This window comes from Narcine bancroftii, chromosome 1, assembly GCF_036971445.1.
Source record: "Narcine bancroftii isolate sNarBan1 chromosome 1, sNarBan1.hap1, whole genome shotgun sequence".
NCBI classification, from domain to species: Eukaryota; Metazoa; Chordata; class Chondrichthyes; order Torpediniformes; family Narcinidae; genus Narcine; species Narcine bancroftii.
The window spans coordinates 333681859-333704344 of NC_091469.1; the positions used below are offsets into that span (position 1 = coordinate 333681859).

General features: G+C 37.2%; 1 protein-coding gene across 3 annotated transcripts in view; it reads left to right on the forward strand.

The window, feature by feature from the left end:
- Window positions 1-676: 676 nt before the first annotated feature.
- lztfl1 (leucine zipper transcription factor-like 1) overlaps window positions 677-22486 on the forward strand; it is a 42628-nt gene continuing 20818 nt past the window's right edge. For 2 of the 3 annotated variants that reach the window (XM_069909196.1, XM_069909205.1), the window contains exons 1-3: window positions 677-782; window positions 14961-15085; window positions 21127-21321. In XM_069909196.1, the coding sequence (XP_069765297.1) occupies window positions 780-782; window positions 14961-15085; window positions 21127-21321 (323 nt within the window). In that variant the 5' untranslated portion in view covers window positions 677-779. Of the gene's footprint in view, window positions 783-2457; window positions 2547-14960; window positions 15086-21126; window positions 21322-22486 lie in introns of those variants that run through there. The other variant, XM_069909213.1, reaches the window with a different exon arrangement.

Genomic DNA, 22486 nt, shown 5'->3' on the forward strand with positions numbered 1-22486 from the left:
AGCATGACATGCTAACATGAGCATGACATGCTAACATGAGCATGACATGCTAACATGAGCATGACATGCTAACATGAGCATGACATGCTAACATGTTTCTCAAATACCTTTTGAAAATATATACCTACTGCAGCCAGAGATCTTTATCTGCTCTGCCAATCACCCCCCAAAAAAACCCTGAAATCTGTTAAACCACCTTGACTCTGTCCAACTTCTTGTGTGGCCAAACGTATTCTATCATTTCCACGACATTCGGGAGGATAATTAGACCCTAGTTTCTATTTCCAATTTATTAGGACTTTCAATTTCTCCACGCACTCACGCAATGAAAGTCTTCAAGCTCCCTCTTGTACACAAAAGCTGAAAGCGCTGTCGCAGAATGAACATTTCACGCCAATTACTTTCTATTAGAAGGACATTAACCTTGCTGCTTGCACCACAGACCCTGTCCGACCACTGTGCATTAAGAGCAGGTTTGGCTTCTGCCAACCGTGGATTTCAGACTCTCTTTTTAATTTTCATCCGTCGACCACTGTTTCTCTCGCACTGACGCTGCTGGACCCCCTGGGTTCCTCCGGCAGATTATTTGCGGCCTCTTCATTCCCGCTACAATGATCTGAGAGCGGGAATCATGATTGGAAGTGGACGGTGGCACGTGGCGAGTGACGTACGCCCGTTGCCGAGGTGATGAGTCTGTGGGGCCTCGGGCTGGCTGAACGGCGGGTGAGGAGGAACCAGCGGCTGCATCGAGTCGGGGATCCTTGTTATCCGAAGCCGACATGGTAGGCGCGGGCCGACGACGCTGCTCCCACAGGGATCGGAAGTTTTAAACGGCCGAAGGGTCCCCGATCCGGTGCTGAGGGTCGTGGGCCGGCCACTCCAGGAAAGCCCGGGGATTGGGGTCGCTTCCAGCCCAGCTGTGAGGCGTGGAAGTGCCTGCGTTGCACGCCCATGGAAGTGTGTTCTCGGGCTGCAAGCATTATCAATGGACGATTTAGTCCTTAAAATGGCCCGAGAATATGTTGCGAAAAACTAAGCTGCAGATGCATGAAATTTAAAATAAAACAGGAAATGTTGGAGTTGCCAAGCGGCACCAGCCTGTCCTCCGCCTTTCAATCAGAACTGGAGGTGAAAGAGTAGAGCACAGGAAAATTATTGTCCAGGAGCCAGTGCTGTTAGATGCTTTCTGGGCGATTAATGCTTATTAATCTAAGATTAGCTGTCTGGTGGAGTGTCAATTGAGGAACTTGAATGAGGCGGCTTGGCAGAAAAGAAGTGCTGGAGCTGTGAGCTGCAGAGTTCCAGAAATTTGAAATCAAAGATAATGCCGTGAATAATGAGCAGATTAACACCTGTGGAGAAGGAATCACTAAATAAATGTCAGAGGTGCAACACTAATGTTAAATGCAGCTTTGTGAATTGCTTAACATTATGACATGAGTGAATTGTCATAGAACTCTACAGCATGGAGAATAGGCCATTCGGCCCTTCTAGTCTGGGCTGACCATCATTCTGTTAGTCCCACTGACCTGCTCCCATTACATAACCCTCCAGACCCCTCCCATTCACGGATTTACCTGTTATTAAAACTTATGAACGAGCCTGCATTCACCACATCAGATGGCAGCTAATTCCACACTCCCACCACTCTGAGTGAAGAGCTTTCTCCTAATATTCCCCGAAACCTTTCATCTTAAAACTCTTGTATTTATCTCCCCCAATCTATGTGGAAAAAGCCTACTTGCATCTATTCTGTATATACCTCTCATAATCTTGTAAACCTCTATCAAATTTCCCCTCATTCTTCTTCACTCCAAGGAAATAAAGGCCTAACCTGTTTCATCTTTCCCTATAACTCAACTCCTGAAGACCCAGCAACATCCTAGTAAATCTTCTCTGCACTCTTTCAGTCTTTTTGATATCCTTCCTGTAGTTAAGTGACCAGAACTGCACACAATATTCCAAATTGGGCCTCAGCAATAAACTATTTCAACATAACATCCCAACTCCTATACACAATACTTTGATTTATAAAGGCTAAGATGCCAAAATATTTCTTTACAACCCTGTGATGCCACCTTCGGGGAATTATACATAATTCCCAAATCTCTCTACTCCTCCGCACACCTCAGTGCCCTACCATTTACTGTGTATGCCCTACCTTGGTTTGCCCTTCCAAAATGCAACACCTCACACTTGTCTGAATTACATTCCATCTGCCATTTTTTGGTCCATTCTCCCAGTTGGTCCAGATCCCTCTGCAACCTTTGAAAATTTTCCTCACTGTCCACAGCATCTGTCCCTATAACTCAACTCCTGAAGACCCGGCAGTATCCTAGTAAATCTTCTCTGCACTCTTTCAGTCTTTTTGATATCCTTCCTGTAGTTAGGTGACCAGAACTGCATACAATTTTACCTACCTTTGTGACATCATCAAACTTGCTGCTCCAATTTACCACATTATCATCCAGATCATTGATATAGACAACAAACAACAATGGTCATGTGCATGTACAGATGAACTGAAAATTGGATTTATTGTACAGGTATGTTAAATAAGCCAATAACAATAGTATAAATTAGATAATGAGACAGCCTTTATGCAGTATCATATCAAATGTCTCTAAAAATAAAGATGTGCTGAACTTACTGGTTCTTTTAATCACCCTTCCTTGATAAGTTTTGATAAGATCTAATTAACTCAGTTGCATGATTTTTCCAAGTGTACTGTTGTTACATCTTTAAAAATGGATCTCAGCATTTTTTCACCATCAAATGGCATTATAATTGGTCTTTAGTTCCCTGATTTTTCTAATTTCTTGCATGATGGCATTGCCCTTGCTACTTTCCAATCTGTTGGAATGACTCTAGAATCCAGGGAACTTTGGAGAATTATCACTGAGGATCTATTTGCTATCTTTGCTGGTGCCTTTTTTTCAGCAAAATATGTCAGATCCTAAGGAGTTGTTAATTTCTTCAGTACTTTCTCTTAACTATATTAGGAATGACTTTAAGTTCCTTGCACTCTCTAACCATTGGTTTATATTTGGCGCCTTCAGTAGTGATGATGGATGTAAAATAGTTGCATGATACCTTGGCCATTTATTAATTCCTCAATTTCTTTGAGCATTGGCAGTATGGCAGCCAAGTATATTTTTGCTGCTCTTTGTTTTACTGAGCTATAGATGTTCTTCCTCTTCTTTGCTGATTTGCTTTCACAGCGTGTCTTCCCTGTTCAATATTTTGAGTTTTCAAAAGTCTCTCAATTGTTGAACTTATTAATGTTTATGGCAAATATAAAAGCTTTTTAAATCTACTATTATTGTTTAATTACCATGTCCAACTAAGGCAAGTACATTTTAAAAAGCTTTTCTATTAATCTTCAAACACTTTTCTGCAGAAAATCAATCTCTGGGAAAGCACAATTTGAAGGAAGGAATAAGGAAATGTAACAAAACAGATCTAGACAAAAAATGCTTGTACTTAATGTTGTCAAAGCCAATATCTTATTTTGTCTGAGGGACAAACACAAGATCTCATGGTAACAGCCCTTTTCCTGGCACAGAAACTTGTTAAATTATGCAATTGCCTAAGCAAGAGACTGCAAGGATGTCCATCCACATCATATGATGGGGGTTTGATTGCCATCTCCTTATCTGCTCCATTATCACCATTCTGACACCAAAACAGCTGCGACAGCAGAAATTTTGCTGCAAGAAAGACAGTTGAATAATTCCACAAAAATAATCATAGATGTTTCCAAATATCACTTAATAGGCAGCCTATCAAACCCTAACCAGCAGGTGATGCAAAGTGTTGTCAGCATCTGGACTGTTTTGAAGTCCACCTGATTATTACCTCTGGAGCAACCCTTAGCTCATCAACAATAAGCATTGGGTTCAGCTCTGGTCCCCTCATTACAGGAAGGATGTAGAAGCTTGGAAGAGGGAGCAACAGAGATTTACCAGAGCATTGCCTGGATTGGAGAACATGTCTTATGAAGCAAGGTTGATAGTGCTTGGGCCTTTCTATTCGGAGTGACAAAAAATGAGAGGTAGTATAGAGATATGTAAGATTGAGGGGCTTTGAATAGAGTGGACAGCCAGTACCTTTCTTCTGGAGTGACAATAGCAAATGGCAGAGGACATTTGTTTGAGGTGAGAAGAAGAAAATTTAGGGGAGATGTCTTTTTCCTCAGAGAAAAATGGGTGCTTGGAATACATTGCTGTGGATTGGTGGTGGACATTCAAAAGACTTTTGTATTAGCACATGGATGCAAGAAAAATAGAGGGTTATGGGGGTGAAGTAGGGAAAAATTAGATTGTGGGGTAGGTTCACAGTCACCTTGCAACAGTGACTAACAGCTGTTTGCACACTCATTTCTCTATTTGTAAAAGCTTCTAAAAGGGAATAGAAAAGCAATTTTAATCCCATAGAGATAGCAATAAATCCATTGTGCCCTCACCTTGTCCAGCAGTTGTATTTTACTTGGAGTTTTGGAACTTGGAAAGGTCATATGTATAACTTACTATGGAACATTTTAACTTAGGATTAATACAAAATTGGCTGGTGAACTGAAAACTTTCTTGTCAATGAGTAAATTAAATATAAAATGCCCTTCTTGTGTACAGAGGTGACCTTTGATATTCTGTAAGGATTTGTTCTGGTTTTCTCTTTTGGGGCTCATGAAACACCTTGAGGAGAGTTAATGTGTTATATATTAATATGGAATTTTCTAATGAAATTAAACTGTTGCCAGGCAACAGAGATCAGTAAGATTCATATGAATCTGAGGCATTTTGAGACCAAAGAATGAATGTCAAAAGTTTTGATGTCACAATTTAAACACCAGCAAATTTGAGTAGGTGGAATGCTTTAGGAAAACGACAAAAGATTTTGAAATATTACAATAATGCTAGAAGCAGTGGGGGTTAAAAGAGATTGTATTTATAGAAATGATCGACCAAATGCTTTATTATTAAAATTTATGTTTCTGAGCCACTGTGATTACTGAAGTATATATTGCAGGTGTACTGCAGTTCCTTTCGTATCTTAATGTTACACCCCTCTTTAAGAAAATATTGGGCCAAATTATTTAAATTGCTCCCTTGCTGTGATGTTTTCCTTTTTTTTAAATTTTTTTATTTTTCACACTATAAACCACATTGATCAAGATACATACATTTTCCTTTTCAAATATATACAGTGTCGTTTTCTCCTCCCCTCCCACCCTCCCTACCTCTCCTCCCATTCATTTAAAGTTCAGAATCTAAGATACATTAAACCCTTCAAACAATGTTGTCACTCAATAAAAATAAACAAGAAATTCCACTGAGTCAATTCTTTTCATTCTCTTCTCCTTCTGTCATTTTAGGTGGTAGATGTCCCCGGTAGATTTTCTCTATTATGTTTCATGTATGGCTCCCATATTTGTTCAAATATTGTAATATTATTTCTTAAATTATATGTTATTTTTTCTAATGGAATACATTTATTCATTTCTATATACCATTGTTGTATTCTCAAGTTATCTTCTAATTTCCAGGCTGACATAATACATTTTTTTTGCTACAGCTAGGGCTATCCTAACAAATCTTTTTTGTGCACCATCCAAATCAAGTCCAAATTCTTTGTTTTTTATGTTACTTAGGAGGAAGATCTCTGGGTTTTTTGGTATATTGCTTTTTGTGATTTTATTTAATATCTGGTTTAGATCTTCCCAAAATTTTTTCACGTTCTCACATGTCCAGATTGCATGAATTGTTGTTCCCATTTCCTTTTTACAGCGAAAACATCTGTCAGATACTGTTGGGTCCCATTTATTAAACTTTTGAGGTGTATCCAGTTATATTGTATCATATGTAACCTTGTATTTATTGTATTTCTCATAGTTCCTGAGCATAACTTCTCCCATGTTTCCTTCTTTATCTTTATGTTTAGGTCTTGTTCCCATTTTTGTTTAGTTTTACCATTTGTTTCCTCATTCTCCTTTTCTTGTAGTTTAATATACATGTTTGTTATAAATTTTTTGATTATCATTATGTCTGTAATCACATATTCAAAATTACTTCCCTCTGGTAACCTCAGACTGCTTCCCAATTTGTCCTTCAAGTAGGATTTCAGTTGGTAGTATGCCAACACTGTATCGTGAGTTATATTATATTTATCCTTCATTTGTTCAAAGGATAATAATTTATTTCCCGAAAAGCAATTTTCTATTATTTTGATCCCTTGTTTCTCCCATTCTCTAAAGGGAAGGTTATCTATTGTAAAAGGGATTAGCTGATTTTGCGTCAGTATTAGTTTTGGTAGTTGGTAATTTGTTTTATTCCTTTCTACATGAATCTTCTTCCAAATATTGAGCAGATGATGTAATACTGGAGAATTTCTACGTTGTACCAATTTTTCATCCCATTTATATAATATATGTTCGGGTATCTTCTCCCCTATTTTATCTAGTTCTACTCTAGTCCATTCTGGCTTTTCCCTTGTTTGATAAAAATCTGATAGGTATCTTAATTGTGCGGCTCTATAATAATTTTTAAAGTTTGGTAGTTGTAAGCCTCCTTGTTTATACCATTCTGTTAATTTATCTAGTGCTATCCTCGGTTTCCCCCCTTTCCATAAAAATTTCCTTATTATTTTCTTTAACTCCTTGAAGAATTTCTCTGTCAAGTGTATTGGCAATGCCTGAAATAGGTATTGTATCCTTGGGAAAATGTTCATTTTAATACAGTTTATCCTTCCTATTAGTGTTAGTGGTAAGCCTTTCCAATGCTCTAAGTCGTCCTGTAATTTTTTTCATTAGTGGATAATAATTGAGTTTATATAGATGGCCGAGGTTTTTATTTATTTGTATACCTAGGTATCGTATTGCTTGCATTTGCCATCTGAATGGTGATTCTTTCTTAAATTTTGAGAAATACGTATTATTCATTGGCATTGCTTCACTTTTATTTGCGTTGATCTTGTACCCCGATACTTCTCCATATTCCTTCAATTTCCTATGTAATTCTTTTATTGATATTTCTGGTTCTGTTAAGTATATTATAACGTCATCTGCAAATAGACTGATTTTATATTCCTTCTCTTTTATTTTTATCCCTCTTATTTTATTTTCTGTTTTTATCAGTTCTGCTAGTGGTTCTATAGCTAACGCGAACAGTGAGGGAGATAGTGGACATCCCTGCCTTGTTGATGTGCTTAAGTTAAATTGTTTTGATATATATCCATTTACTGTCACTTTCGCCAATGGCCCCTTATATAATGCTTTAATCCAATTAATATATTTCTCTGGTAGGCTGCATTTTTGTAGTACTTTGAATAAATAATTCCATTCTACTCTGTCAAAGGCCTTCTTTGCGTCTAAAGCAACCGCTACTGTTGGAGCTTTATTCCCTTCTACTGCATGAATTAAGTTAATAAATTTACAAATATTGTCTGTTGTTCGTCTTTTTTAAATAAATCCAGTTTGGTCTAGATTTACTATTTTTGGTACATTAGTCGGCTAATCTGTTTGCTAATAGTTTAACTATTATCTTATAATCTGTGTTAAGTAAAGATATTGGTCTATATGACGCTGGTGCGAGTGGATCTTCCCCTGTCTTTGGTATTACTGTAATTATTGCTGTTTTGCATGAATCTGGTAAGCTTTGTGTTTTATCAATCTGGTTGATTACTTCCAGGAGGGGAGGAATTAATAAATCTTTAAATGTTTTATAGAATTCTATTGGGAATCCATCCTCTCCTGGTATTTTATTATTCGGTAGTTTTTTTATTATCTCTTGTATTTCTACTATTTCAAATGGTTCTGTTAATTTATTTTGTTCCTCTATTTGTAATTTCAGTAGTTCAATTTTAGTTAAAAATTCATCTATTTTGTCTTCTTTCCCTTCATTTTCAATTTGGTATAATTGTTCATAGAATTCTCTGAAGTTTTCATTATTCTCCATTGGATTATATGTGATTTGTTTGTCTTTTTTCCTTGATGCCAATACCATTCTCTTAGTTTGTTCTGTCTTAAGCTGCCATGCTAGAATTTTGTGCATTTTTTCTCCTAGTTCATAATATTTCTGTTTTGTCTTCATTATGTTCTTCTCCACCTTATATGTTTGTAGTGTTTCATATTTTATTTTTTTATCTGCCAATTCTCTTCTTTTAGTTGTGTCTTCCTTCATTGCTAATTCTTTTTCTATATTTGCTATTTCCCTTTCCAACTGCTCTGTTTCCTGATTGTAGTCCTTCTTCATCTTGGTTACATAACTTATTATTTGTCCTCTGATGAACGCTTTCATTGTGTCCCATAGTATAAACTTATCTTTCACTGATTCCGTATTTATTTCAAAGTACATCTTAATTTGACTTTCAATGAATTCTCTAAAATCCTGCCTTTTAAGTAGCATGGAGTTTAATCTCCATCTATACATTCTTGAAGGGATGTCCTCTAACTCTATTGTCAATATCAGGGGTGAGTGGTCTGATAATATTCTAGCTTTATATTTTGTTTTTCTAACTCTGTCTTGCATGCGAGCTGATAACAGGAATAGGTCTATTCTTGAGTATGTTTTATGTCTGCCCGAATAATATGAATATTCCTTTTCCTTTGGGTGTTGTTTCTTCCATATCTCCAAAAGTTGCATTTCTTGCATCGATTTAATTATAAATTTGGTTACTGTGTTCTTTCTGTTAATTTTTTTCCCAGTTTTATCCATGTTTGAATCCAAATTAAGGTTGAAATCCCCTCCTATTAGTATGTTCCCTTGCGTGTCTGCTATCTTCAAAAAAATATCTTGCATAAAATAGGTGAATATACATTGAGTAAATTCCAAAACTCCGAATATATCTGACATTTTATCATTACATATCTCCCTGCTGGATCTATTATTTCCTCTTCTATTTTAATTGGTACATTTTTACTGATTAATATAGCTACTCCTCTAGCTTTTGAATTATATGACGCTGCTGTTACATGTCCTATCCAATCTCTCTTTAATTTCTTGTGCTCCACTTTAGTTAAGTGTGTTTCTTGCACGAATGCTATATCAATTTTTTCTTTTTTCAGTAAATTTAGCAGTTTCTTCCTTTTGATTTGGTTATGTATTCCGTTAATATTTAAAGTCATATAGTTCAACATAGCCATTTCATACTTTGTTTATCTTTCCTTTCCATTTCCTCATCATCACCTTTCCTTCTTATCCATTCTGCTTTCTTTTTTTGAACACTTTATAAGACAACATTTCTAAAACATCAAACATTTCCCTTATTCTCCTATCTAAAATTTCTTTAACCCCACTATCCCCTCCCCTTCCTGAGTTGCCCTTTATCCCTTGTCGGGGCAACCACATTTCCCCTCTCCATTTGGATTTGCGAATTCACACGCAAGCGTCAACTGATTTCGCAGTGACCGTAACTCCTCCCCACCCAGCCCCCCCAGAAAAGATTTTAATTTTCATATACAACAAAGGTCACTCTCTTAATTCCCTCCTTACTTCCTCTCTTCCCTTTCTTTCCTTTATTAATTCTTATCTATACTCTATATATTTTCTTTTAAATACGCATACACTCATGTACACACATATATACATACACATTTATATATATTTCTTTGGCTTGGCTTCGCGGACGAAGATTTATGGAGGGGGTAAAAAGTCCACGTCAGCTGCAGGCTCGTTTGTGGCTGACAAGTCCGATGCGGGACAGGCAGACACGATTGCAGCGGTTGCAGGGGAAAATTGGTTGGTTGGGGTTGGGTGTTGGGTTTTTCCTCCTTTGCCTTTTGTCAGTGAGGTGGGCTCTGCGGTCTTCTTCAAAGGAGGTTGCTGCCCGCCAAACTGTGAGGCGCCAAGATGCACGGTTTGAGGCGTTATCAGCCCACTGGCGGTGGTCAATGTGGCAGGCACCAAGAGATTTCTTTAGGCAGTCCTTGTACCTTTTCTTTGGTGCACCTCTGTCACGGTGGCCAGTGGAGAGCTCGCCATATAACACGATCTTGGGAAGGCGATGGTCCTCCATTCTGGAGACGTGACCCATCCAGCGCAGCTGGATCTTCAGCAGCGTGGACTCGATGCTGTCGACCTCTGCCATCTCGAGTACTTCGACGTTAGGGATGTAAGCGCTCCAATGGATGTTGAGGATGGAGCGGAGACAACGCTGGTGGAAGCGTTCTAGGAGCCGTAGGTGGTGCCGGTAGAGGACCCATGATTCGGAGCCGAACAGGAGTGTGGGTATGACAACGGCTCTGTATATGCTTATCTTTGTGAGGTTTTTCTGTTGGTTGTTTTTCCAGACTCTTTTGTGTAGTCTTCCAAAGGCACTATTTGCCTTGGCGAGTCTGTTGTCTATCTCATTGTCGATCCTTGCATCTGATGAAATGGTGCAGCCGAGATAGGTAAACTGGTTGACCGTTTTGAGTTTTGTGTGCCCGATGGAGATGTATACCCATATACACACATACATATAGTTCGTGGTCATTTTTGCTCTCGTTACATTTCTTCATCTCTCTGTCTGTTTTGTAGTTCTGCAAATTTTCATGCTTCCTCTGGTTCGAAGAATAGTCTGTTTTGCTGCCCTGGAATAACTATTTTAAGTACCGCTGGGTACTTTAGCATAAATTTATATCCTTTTTCCCATAGGATCACTTTTGCTGTATTAAACTCCTTCCTCTTCTTCAGGAGTTCAAAACTTATATCTGAATAGAAAAAATTTTTTTGACCTTTGTATTCCAGTGGTTTTTTTGTCTTCTCTTATTTTCTTCATTGCTTTCTCCAATATATTTTCTCTTGTTGTATATCTTAGGAATTTTACTAAAATGGATCTTGGTTTTTGTTGTGGTTGTGGTTTAGGGGCTAATGTTCTATGTGCCCTTTCTATTTCCATTTCTTCCTGTAATTCTGGTCTTCCTCGGACCCTGGGGATCCAATCTTTTATAAATTCTCTCATATTCTTGCCTTCTTCATCTTCCTTAAGGCCTACTATCTTTATATTATTTCTTCTATTATAATTTTCCATTATATCTATCTTCTGAGCTAACAGCTCTTGTGTCTCTTTAACTTTTTTATTAGATTCTTCTAATTTCTTTTTTAAGTCCTCTACTTCCATTTCTATGGCTGTTTCTCATTCTTCCACCTTGTCCACTCTTTTTCCTATATCTGACATGACCATCTCTAATCTATTCATTTTTTCTTCTGTACTTTTAATTCTTCTTTTTATTTCACTAAATTCTTGTGATTGCCATTCTTTTACTGATTCCATATATTCTTTAAAAAAAATATATCCATTGTCTTGCCCTTCCCTTCTTCTTCCATTTCTCTGTGTTCTTCATCTTCTTCTTCCTCTGGGTTGGTCATCTGTTGTTTCTTTGATTTCTTTTTACTCTCTTTCTTGTTCTCATTGTTTTCTATGTTCTCTTGTTGTTGTGCTGTGGCTGTCATTCTCAGCTGTGGAGATCGACTTCTCAGCTGGTCCCATCTCCCGCCAGTGTTTTTTTTGTCTTGCGCATCACGCATGCGCGACTCCTCGCACATGCGCGGTTGCGCACTTTTGCTTGGCTCCGCGAGCCATTTTTGTAGTCCTGAGCTCGGGACTTCGACTGACCTGAGGGACCGGGCTTCTCTCTCCACAGCGGGCCTCCTCGGACAGGTAAGGCCTTCACCTTCTTCTTCCGATGTCTTTTCTTCTTCTCTTCTTCCCGTTGCTTTCGACTTTTCTTTCTTCGCTGCCATTTTCTTCCCACCTTTACTTTCACTTTATTTTAATTTTCGTGTTTGTGCCTTTGTATTTTCTCTGTTTTTTTAAAACTTTTCCGGAGAGGGCTGGAGTTCCCCGACCGGCCACTACTCCATCACGTGACTCCTCCCCTTGCTGTGATGTTGATGACAAATTTAATTGAGGGCTAATAGAATACATTAAGGTACAATTAATGCTGACATTTTTCAGTCCTATTTGATTGGATGGTGCATGGTCCACATAACCTCTTATGACTGGTGTTCATGAAGAAAATTGTCACCTACCCTTGTGTTACTGGGATGTCAAACAGTTCAATTTAGAGAAGAATGTTGAATGAGTGAAAATGCTTCAAAGTTCTTTTTAAAATAATCAAAATGAAATGATCATGATTTTGTTTGTTGCTTTAAAATAAGTTCTCATCCCTTTAGCCTATTGCTACCATACCAACCATTTGTTGAACTGGACACTAATGATGATCTTGTTGGTGATCTTGTTAAGTAAAACTGTCTGCAGTCAGTAAGTCAGCAAGTTCCAGGCTTTTGCACTGACTGTAATGCCGGAGTCTGGAGCAGGCTGATGCTGGTATATCTGACCTCTGCTCTCTCCTTTGATTCTCAGTGAAGTTTCAACAGAGGTTTCTTACCTTGCTGAGTTGCAGAACTGAATGGACTTTGCGTCTTGCACCTCAGCTTTATGCCAACGAAACAGTATCTCTGTCCATTTAAATGGGGTTGTTTGTCCCAAAAACATTTTTTCCAAGACTTTGTAAATTAATCAAAATAATGAATTACAAAATTGTTATAATTTTTCCAAATATTTTACTTTTCATTCAACTAAATATATACAGATACTCCCCAACTTGCGACCTACATGACATACGACAATCCACACGTACGACTGAATTTATAAAAAATATATATAAGAAAAAATGTAAAATTTACGTGGTTTATGTTGTATTTGACAAACTAAAACAGGGATACGGGGCATTTAAGAGCCAAAATGTGCATACTTACTTTATTAGTCGGTGTCCCTGGGTCCATTGGTGTGGCCAACTTGATTCCTGTGTGCCTGCGTGGTGGGTTCGTGTTTTGGAGTTTGGTTGGCACATGTACGAGAGTTAATGGTGCAAATTCAACATCATCAGGCACTTATGCAAACTCACTGCACATACACCAACTAAAGACTTGCGCATGCGCACGGGAATCAAGATGGCCGCGCCCAGCCTATGGACCCCGGGACGCCAATTAACAAAGTAAGTATGCACATTTTAGCTAGTGTGCCGTGTATCCCTGTTATAGTTTGTCAAATACAACATTTAATTTAAAAAAAATTTGCTCGAAGATTTCGGAACTCCTACGCGTGGGCAAAATTCCGAGTTAGGTTCATTTTGAGATATGATCGATCCTTCGGTCTCAATCACAGTCGTAAATCGGGGAGCACCCGTATATTGTTTCCAAATGTATCTGATCATCAGAGATAATTAGAAACAGTAGAAAATGCCTCAATCTAGCAGAAGCCATCAGTAGTCCATGACAGGGCCTTGATTTCTGCTGTGTGAGCACTAATGGCTATCTGAGGACCACTCTACATCATGGATCAGCTAATAGCTGTCATAATTATTATTTGGTTGTTGGGAGCTGCAAGGTGGCATCTGTTTCCCATGGGAGGCTAACACAAAGCATGGGTGGGTTGCAGATGAAATCACATGTACTGAAATATTATGAATTGTTTGTCAGAGCAGTTTAGAAATATTTCTACTTCGATAATCTACTTGACCGCCCTCCATGGGTGGAAATGGAACTGAATTTTATTATAAGTACTTCTATGTTGGCAATTTTATGGTCTTTTTTTAAAATCCTCTTCTTTATATAAATCAACTGATAATCCGATAATTAGACATAGTTTAAGAATATCGGCACAATTTGGAAGGTTTTTTGGATTTCAGAGTTTTTCTCTTGCCAGCCCTATTATATCTAATCATCTTTTTCAACCTTCTTTACAAGATACTGTCTTTAATGACTGGCACAGATTGAGTATTAAATGTTTTAAAGACCTTTTTATTCAAAACAATTTTGCTTCCTTTGAACAGTTGGTGATAAAATTTAACTTTCCAAAGACTCACTTTTTAAGAATGTACAAGTTAGACAGTATGTTCTTCCTCAGATCCCTTACTTTCCGCAAATTCCGACGCAAATACTTTTTGATTTACAACTTTCTCATAAAGGTTTAATATCTCTTATTTATAATAATTTGCTTGATTTAAGGATAGCCTCATTAGTTAAAATCAAGAATGATTAGGAACAGGATTTTAACATTTCATTCTCAGATGAGTTGTGGGATTCTATTTGTAGTCTGATTAATACTACCTTTTGTGCACGACACTGTTTGTTGCAATATAAAGTGGTCCATAAAGTACATATCTAAAGTTAACTGGTCTCGTATTTTATTGAGATAAATCCTCTATGTGACAAATGTAAAATTGCTGATGCTTCTTTGGTCCATGTTCTGGACTTGCCCGAGTTTAGAAAAATTTTGGAAAGATATCTTTCAAACATTATAGGTGATTCTCACGTTCAAATTAGAATTGTTATTCGGATCATTTCAAGATGATGATGTTTTACTGACTCCAACTCAAAACCAAATTTTATCTTTTACTTCATTGATAGCCAGACGTGCAATTTTGATTAAATGAAAAGACAATGTGTATGTACACACACACACACACACACACACACACACACACACACACACACACACACACACACACACACACAATGTTTAAATAATAACGTCTTGTTTAAGTTTAGAAAAAATTAAATATGCCATTAAAGAGTCAAATATTAACTTTCAAAAGATGTGGGGCCCATTTGTGGACTATTATCATAACCTAAAGAATTAGAGTTGTTCTGATGCTTTGGTGCTGTGCTATCCATCTTCTGGTTGTTGTCATTTGATTCCCATGTTTTAGCTTTTAATGTTTCTTAGTGGTAGGGTTTCTGAATTATAAGGGTTTTTTTCCCTCTTCTTTTGAATCTTACAATACAATATATATCGGTACTGTTCAATTTTGCATAATTTAAATCAGTGTACCTAATGATGAATTTTCCAACCTAAACACTTTTTTTTCCAAAAAGTGTTTGTTTGTGTTCATTGCTTTCATTTTTCACATTGAAGCAAATAATTCATCATTGAGTATTTTTCTGCAAGTAGGAAATCAACTTTATATTTTTTCTCAGGCAGAGTTGGGATTAAATGAACACCATCAGAATGCAGTAATCAGCTACATGCGATTTGCTCGTTCAAAAAGAGCACTGAGATTAAAAACGGTTGATTCTTGCTTTCAAGATCTGAAGGACAGCAGGTGAATATCACATTTATCAACTGCTGATTAGAAGAAACAGATTATTGTATATTGTGTGTAATTGCTTATCTGTTGCCAAAATGGTTCAATATCATCAGTTTATTTTTCGATGAAGATGTAAAACTAAAGAGTTTGATAAATACAAACAAAACATTGCTTCATCTTGTTTGGTTATCATAAATACTGTCTCAGAGGTGAATATTAATTTTCCCATTTTTGGGTATCAGTATCATTATTTTGTATTAGATTTAGTTTAGTTGGTGAAGACTTTTTTCTCACTTCCCAATACTGGCATTTAACATACAACCAATGATTGTAGAGTTTAAGAGACTTCTAGATAGACATATGAATATGCAGGGAAAAAAGGAATTGGTGTCATGTGTAAGCAGCAAATTAATAACACATTCAGCTATGCTAGGTTTTGTTATTCCACAAATCTTTGGTGCACCCTTTATGGATTATTTCATATTGCCATTCAAAATTTGTTATCTTTTTTTATTGTCTAGTAACAAGAGGTTTTTTTGTTGATATTCCTCCACACTGATTGTGGAATGTTTGAGTCCATGTCTTTCTGTAAAATGCTTCAGTTAGATAATTTAAATGTATTATGAACAATGGGTAAAATATAACAGCTGAAAATTGTGGAAGTTTGAACGAAAGACAAAGACGAGCTCTTAGGCACTTCAGAAATGAGATCACATTTCTGCAGAAAACAAATAGTGTAATAATGTTGGCCACGGACCATTTATCTGAACTTGGTAAACCCATTTCCTTTCATAAAAGTGGACAATTCTGGAACACAGCAGGCCAGGGAGCATCTGTTACATGTTTGGGATCCATCCATTTCGTACATCACAATACTTTTCGTTATTTCCATAGAAACCCTGCAGAAATGAATGTATAGAAATGAAGATTAACCTTTTTTTGTATTTAAGCAGCAAACACTGAACAAAGGAAGTAATGAATGCTGAGCATTCTGATTGTTATCCTTCAATAATACTGAGATCCTAGTCTTCAGCCAGAAGAGTGGGGCAAATGGCATCCCATCAAACCTCTCATAATAACAGCACAACTCAAGTGAGGAAGCCAAGAGAATACTTGACTAATAATATAAGAGTAAGAGGTGTGTTATGAGGTTATGAATTAAGTCAGTCTGAAGAGTGGGCAGAATGCTGACCTGGCATGTTGAAGCAGATTGTCCAAAAGGAGTCAAGTTCAAGTAATTTGTCATGTGAAAGAGAATGTGGAAAATGGTAGACTGACAGGTATGGGGTACTGAGATAAGTAGGAACTGTGTCCTTTGTATATCTGGAACTGGTTCCAGATGGACTGCAAAAAGTTTGAGCTGAAAGGACAAGTAAAATCATTGCGAAAATTTAAAATTGGTTAATGGGGGTTTTGGGGGAGAACAAAGAGGAAAAGAGTAGAGTATTCATCAAAAATTGATTTGAGTTAGACTGACTTCATGCAGATGTGGTGGAGGGAGCTTCCATTGTAGTCATCAAAAGGAAATGGGATAAATGTATGTTGAGGAAATAATTGGAAGGTCAGAGAGAAAAGAGGCCAGGGAGTGGAGCTAATGAGTTGTCCAGACATGACAAGCTGAATACTATCCTAGCTCTACTACTTCAAGACCTGTCTGCACTACTGATATGGCACATTTTTTGCACTACCTTTTATCCTTCCTTCCTTCCCTTTTATTTTTTTAAATTTAAAATTTAGACATACAGCACGGTAACAGGCCCTTTTGGCCCATCAGCCCGTGCCGCCCAATTACACCCAATTGTCCTACAGCCCCTGGTACTTTTTGAATGGTGGGAGGAAAGCAGAGCCCCCAGAAAAAACCTATGCAGATGTGGGGAGAACATACAAACCCCTTACAGACAGATCCCCGGTCCCGATCGCTGGTGTTGTAACAGCGTTGCACTAACTGCTAAGCTAACTTTGCTGCCCACTTCTCTTCAGAGTGTCTTGTGTGTTAATTATACTAAAATTATTGTGACTGTGTTTTACATACCTGGGAGGCTGTAGCATGTAAGACCTTTTATTGCATTTGTACATTCTACTTGTGTATATGACAATAAACTCTTCATTCATTGTATGAAGCAGAGGCTTCCTTATATTCCTGATATTGGAAAAGTCTGTTATCCAGATAAATAACAAAATATCAGTAGGAGGTATTCAAAAAGTTTTGTTTTAAAACCCAGGACCATTTTATCAAGGACCATGAGATCCATTTGCCAATTTAAAAAAAATCATATATGAAAGTCTGAATAAATAAGAAACAATGTGAAATTAATGCAGAATTCAGCAAGGATCCAGAGTGTTATATGAAAAAAGAAGACAATCTGAATTTAAATATTGAATATGGAAAGAAAAATTAATGCCAAAATGTTTTACAATTATATTAGAGAAAAAAAAGTTAGAACTCATGAAAATAGTTAATGGCATTGCTTTGTTTAATTCTTTGTAGCAAAGAAGAGCTGAATGTAGTTGGGAAAATAAGTCAGGTATATTGGAGGAAATCCATCCTCAAACTTGAGGCAAACTGGTTTGGAACACTTCCATTAATGGCAGTCAGTATTCAATCAATTCAAAATGAAATATTTGGGATTTATTAACCAAGGGTATTAAGGGATAAAGTGCAAACATAATGACATGAAGTTGGGTCACTGATCAGGTAGGAACACAAGCAATAGAATCAGAGGTAGATCAATCAGCACCTATTTGCTCTGAATCTTTTACCTCAGCCTAGCTTTCTTGAACTAATCCCAATCATATAATTGAGTGATAGACCAGGCTAGAAGGGTTAAAAAATAGATTGAAATTGAACATTCCAAAACATATGAATCAGAGAAGCCTCAAAAATTTTACATTTGTCACACAGTGGATCAACATCAGGATAAAAATTAGATAATTTAACTTTGTATGTATGTATTCTAGGTACAGCTTTAAATTGTATTAAACAATGTAATGCACAGAATGAGCAATTATTAATCAGATCAACCGTGTTATCCCAATTTTCATCTGAAACTGATGTTTTTAAATCACATTCCAATTCGTTCTTGATTCCAGTCCCTGAACATTTTCTTAGGTCTATAAAGTTGTTATAAATAATAGCTATCAATCCACCATTGGAAAAATTTAAATCAAAAAATAAATCAAGAACATTGGTATTGGGAATTTGAGGAAAATTAAAGAATTTAGACTGAAGAAATTGTCTAATTTGTAGATATCTAAAAAGATGCCTATTTGGAAGGTTGAATTTAATTGTTAATTGTTCAAATTAAGTGAAATTGCCTCAAATATATAGATCCTTAAAACTTTTTATTCCCAATCTAACCCATTCCTTAAAACCTGCATCTAAGACAGAAGGTTGAAAAAGATGATTCTTTATAATAGGGCTAGGAAGATAGCCAAAGAATTTCCTAAACTGTGCCCATATTCTCAGTCTATGTCTCATTATCGGATTGTCCGTAAATTTTGAAAAGGAAAAGGGTAAGGAATTGCCTAAAACTGCCAACATAGCTAATATCTTTTGGAAAACTCAGTTTCATTTTTAGCCAAGGGGGGTTGATAATCTGAAATATCAAAATGTAATAGCAATAATAAGATGCTGATGTTGATCCACTTTGTGACAAATGTAAAACTGTTGAGGCCTCTCTGATTCATATGTTTTTGGAGTCTCCTCAACTACAAGAATATTGGGAACAATTCTTTAAAACTCTATCACAGATTCTTAGGATTAAATTAGAACCGACCTTGCAGCCTTGTAGCAGGCCGAGCGGGCGCACAGCGGGTCTGTGGACGTGCAGAACCATAATACAGATGTCTCACCTAATGGACTGCACACGAGAGATACCAAGTGCCGAGGAATGACATGTTGAGCTGTTGAGTTTCCTGCCTGAAGGCGTGGGTCACTTACAAGGCTAAATTTAAACCTGCCGGTCCCGTGGATCAGCAGCATTCTCATAGTGACATCCCACCTTGTCTTGTGGAGCCCGGGGCGTACAGCATATAAAAGAAGCCAGTAAACCTTGAATAAATCAGTCTTGAGTTGCCATGTGTTTGTATTTCTTTAGTAGCTCTACCGTAGTAGCCGCTACAATTGGTGACCCCGACATGATCCAATTTAGCCTTGTAAGTATCCCATGCCTTCCGGCAGGAGACTCAACAGCTCAACGTGCCGTTCCTCGGCATTTGGTATCTCTCGCGTGCGGTCCATTAGGTAAGTAGGCAGATGATCGTCTTATGGTTCCGCACGCCCACATAATCATGCTGGCAACAGTTCGTATTGCCACGCTGTGCACCCGCTCGGCCCGCTACACGGCTGCTACACCATATCCTTTTATTGCTTTGTTTAGTTATTCTCTAGAAGAGAGGATTTCCTTGAATTCAACTCAAAAAAGAATAGTAGCTTTTACTTCATTGATGGCGAGACGACCAATTTTGATAAGATGGAAAGACAACTTAGCAACAACTCATATGCAATGGTTACAGGATGTTATGTCTTGCTTGAGTTTGGATAAAATTAGATATAATGTTAAAGAGATCAAGGTTGAATTTGACAAGATATGGGGCTCATTCGTGGACAATTGTCATAATTTGAATACTTAGGCGGGGTGCTCTGGGGGTATTTCTATCCTATTTCTTAGAGCCAATAGTCAATTCTTTACAATTTATGCTGGTGATCGTGTTTAGTGGGAGGGGTTAGATTTGTATGGGGTGGGGAAATTAAAAAAAAACTTTTTTTGTTTATTCTTTTTTTTCCAACTAGGAGATAGGTCTATTTAGATAATCATAATTTATATCTCAGTATTAGATTATGAAGTGAAATTTTCATAAGGATTTTTCACTTTTCAAGAGTTATATAAGACAATGTATAATTTATATAAGACCCATTCTGTATTGCATTATACTGTATAAAAGCTATATAATTAATTAATATCTAAACAATATATACATGTAATATTTCTCTCTATCAAATTAAAAATAATAATATTTTAAATATACATTCAATAAACCATAACATTCCTCTATTACCAAGAGTTTGATTGATCTGTATCATTTCGATGTCATATCTATCCCATGCGCGTTTGAGACGATTAACACAAAGCTCAGTGCTATTACTGCGCCATCATCCTGGGTTTGAATCTGGCCCTGTCTGTAAGGAATTTGTATGTTCTCTCTATGTCTGTATGGGTTTCCTCCAGGTGATCCGGTTTCCTCATACCTTTCAAACACAGGGATTGTAGGTTAATTAGGTTATTTGGCCAACACAGGCTCAGGGGGGAGAAGGGCTGTTGTAGTTTTGTTTCATTGGATACGCTATTGAGAGTGACACCACATCCTTCCGTGACTTCTAATACTGAGGATAAACTAGGACCAATGTCTAGAACAAACCTTTTTATCAAAATGTAAAACTATTTTCCTGTTTGTTCAGTCTCAATGGGTCATTGCCTTGGAATTGCCACAACCATCGCTGCAAAAATGGCACTGGTCCAAAGGAAGATACCCATTATCATGTGAGGACAATTGTCCATATAATGAGAATATCTGTTTTTCAAAATAATGCATTAAATTTGGCATCTGATTAAGAAAAGTTACACTAAAACTCAGTCAAGCAGAGATTCTTGGGAAGAGAATACTATCATTTGCATTGCTTGGTTATGTCACTGTGAGAAACTACCAGATAAAGCTTTAAGGTGTCTGGGCTTACATATGAATGCTATTGTTGTTGAAGCTCCCAGGACTAAATGGCACTTCTGTGATGTCAGTTTTGTACATATTTAGATAAGAGCCAAAGTTCAATTGCTTTGTACAAAAGTACTCAATTGAGGCTCATTTGAATGAAACAGTTTCTTGGATTTATTCTGGTTGCTTGTTCAATATTGACAATGGGATCTTCTTCCTCTACCATTCTCAACTGTCAAAATCATGGTGCCAGCTTCATGCATGTATAAATTAATTTCAGTTCTAATGTATAAAAGTGATGTTTGGAAATACTGTTGTCTAATATTTATTATTTTTGTATACATTAGACTGACTGAAGATACATTCACTGTGGATGAAGTGACAGAAATTCTAGATGGACTGAAGGTTGTTGTTCACAGTGAGGTAGAGTCTGAGCTCATCAACACTACTTACACTAATGTACTGCTGCTGCGTCAGTTATTCTACCAGGCTGAGAAATGGTACCTGAAGTTACAAACGGAGATTTCCGATCTGGAAAACAGGTAGGTGTAAAGTTTTTAATAGTGTAGGTGCATTGTATTCATCTAAGTACAAAACCGGCAATCTAAATTCATCATCGCTACTCTGTAGAAAATATTCATTTTATTTGCTGTGAAAATTACCCAAGTAAATTTGTCACATCTTAAATTTGAATATTATATTCATCAATTGATTACTTCCAAGTGAAAGTTAAATTAAAGGTTGGAAGAAGATTAGATTTCTGATTAAATGTAGTAAACAAATCAAAGGTGATGGGAAAACAAATTTATTAAAAAATGGACTCTCTCACATTAATGGCCAGGCTACATGGCAATTATTTGGACTGAAAGTGTAGAGTAAAGAGAAGTTTACATATCTTAGATCCGGGATAGGACCAAAAAGGTTCACCTTGAAATGAAGCAGGAAACACATGCGACAAGATCCCAGCAAGGATAACTACTGAGGAAGAGCATGAGGCTGCATTAGCAGGTCTGGATGAGACCTTGTACTAGCTATCTCCCCTCTACTTTTTCAGATGAAGTATCTTGACCTAAATCATCAACTATCCATTTCTGTGCACAGATGCTGCCTGACGTCATAGTTCCTCCAGCCGCTTGTTTTCTGCGTTGAGTTTGCCCAAGGCACAGATTGGAAAAAAAAAATCCGTGGAGAATAGCTCTAAATCCATTTTCCCAAGCCTTCTCCCTATGATCCTCATCTTCCTGTTACCCTTTTTGAATCGACCCTTTCTAGCCTCCTCTTCATGCTGCCTGCAGTGAAATGTTAATTTTGAAGTTCAGTGATTGGGACAGCAAGAAACAATAAGTATTCCACTTAAAATATTACCAACATTTACCAACTTTTTGGGGGGGAAACCAATTTAATAAGAAGAATGTGGTTTCATCCAGGAAGAAAACACTTGTCATCAAAGATCAATTGAAGTACTGGTAATTCTTAAGGTAAGTTTACAAGATATGAAAAAAACCCCAGAATGCCTGGTACAGTATCAAGGTGTATTAATTTTAATTTAGACATACAGCATGGTAACAAGGCTCTTCTGGCCCACGAGCCCATGCTGCCCGATTTTACCTCCAACCCCCAGTGTATTTTGAAGGGTGGGAGGATACCACCTAGAGGAAACCCATGCAGACACAGGGAGAATGTACAAATTCCTTTCAGCCAGTGCTG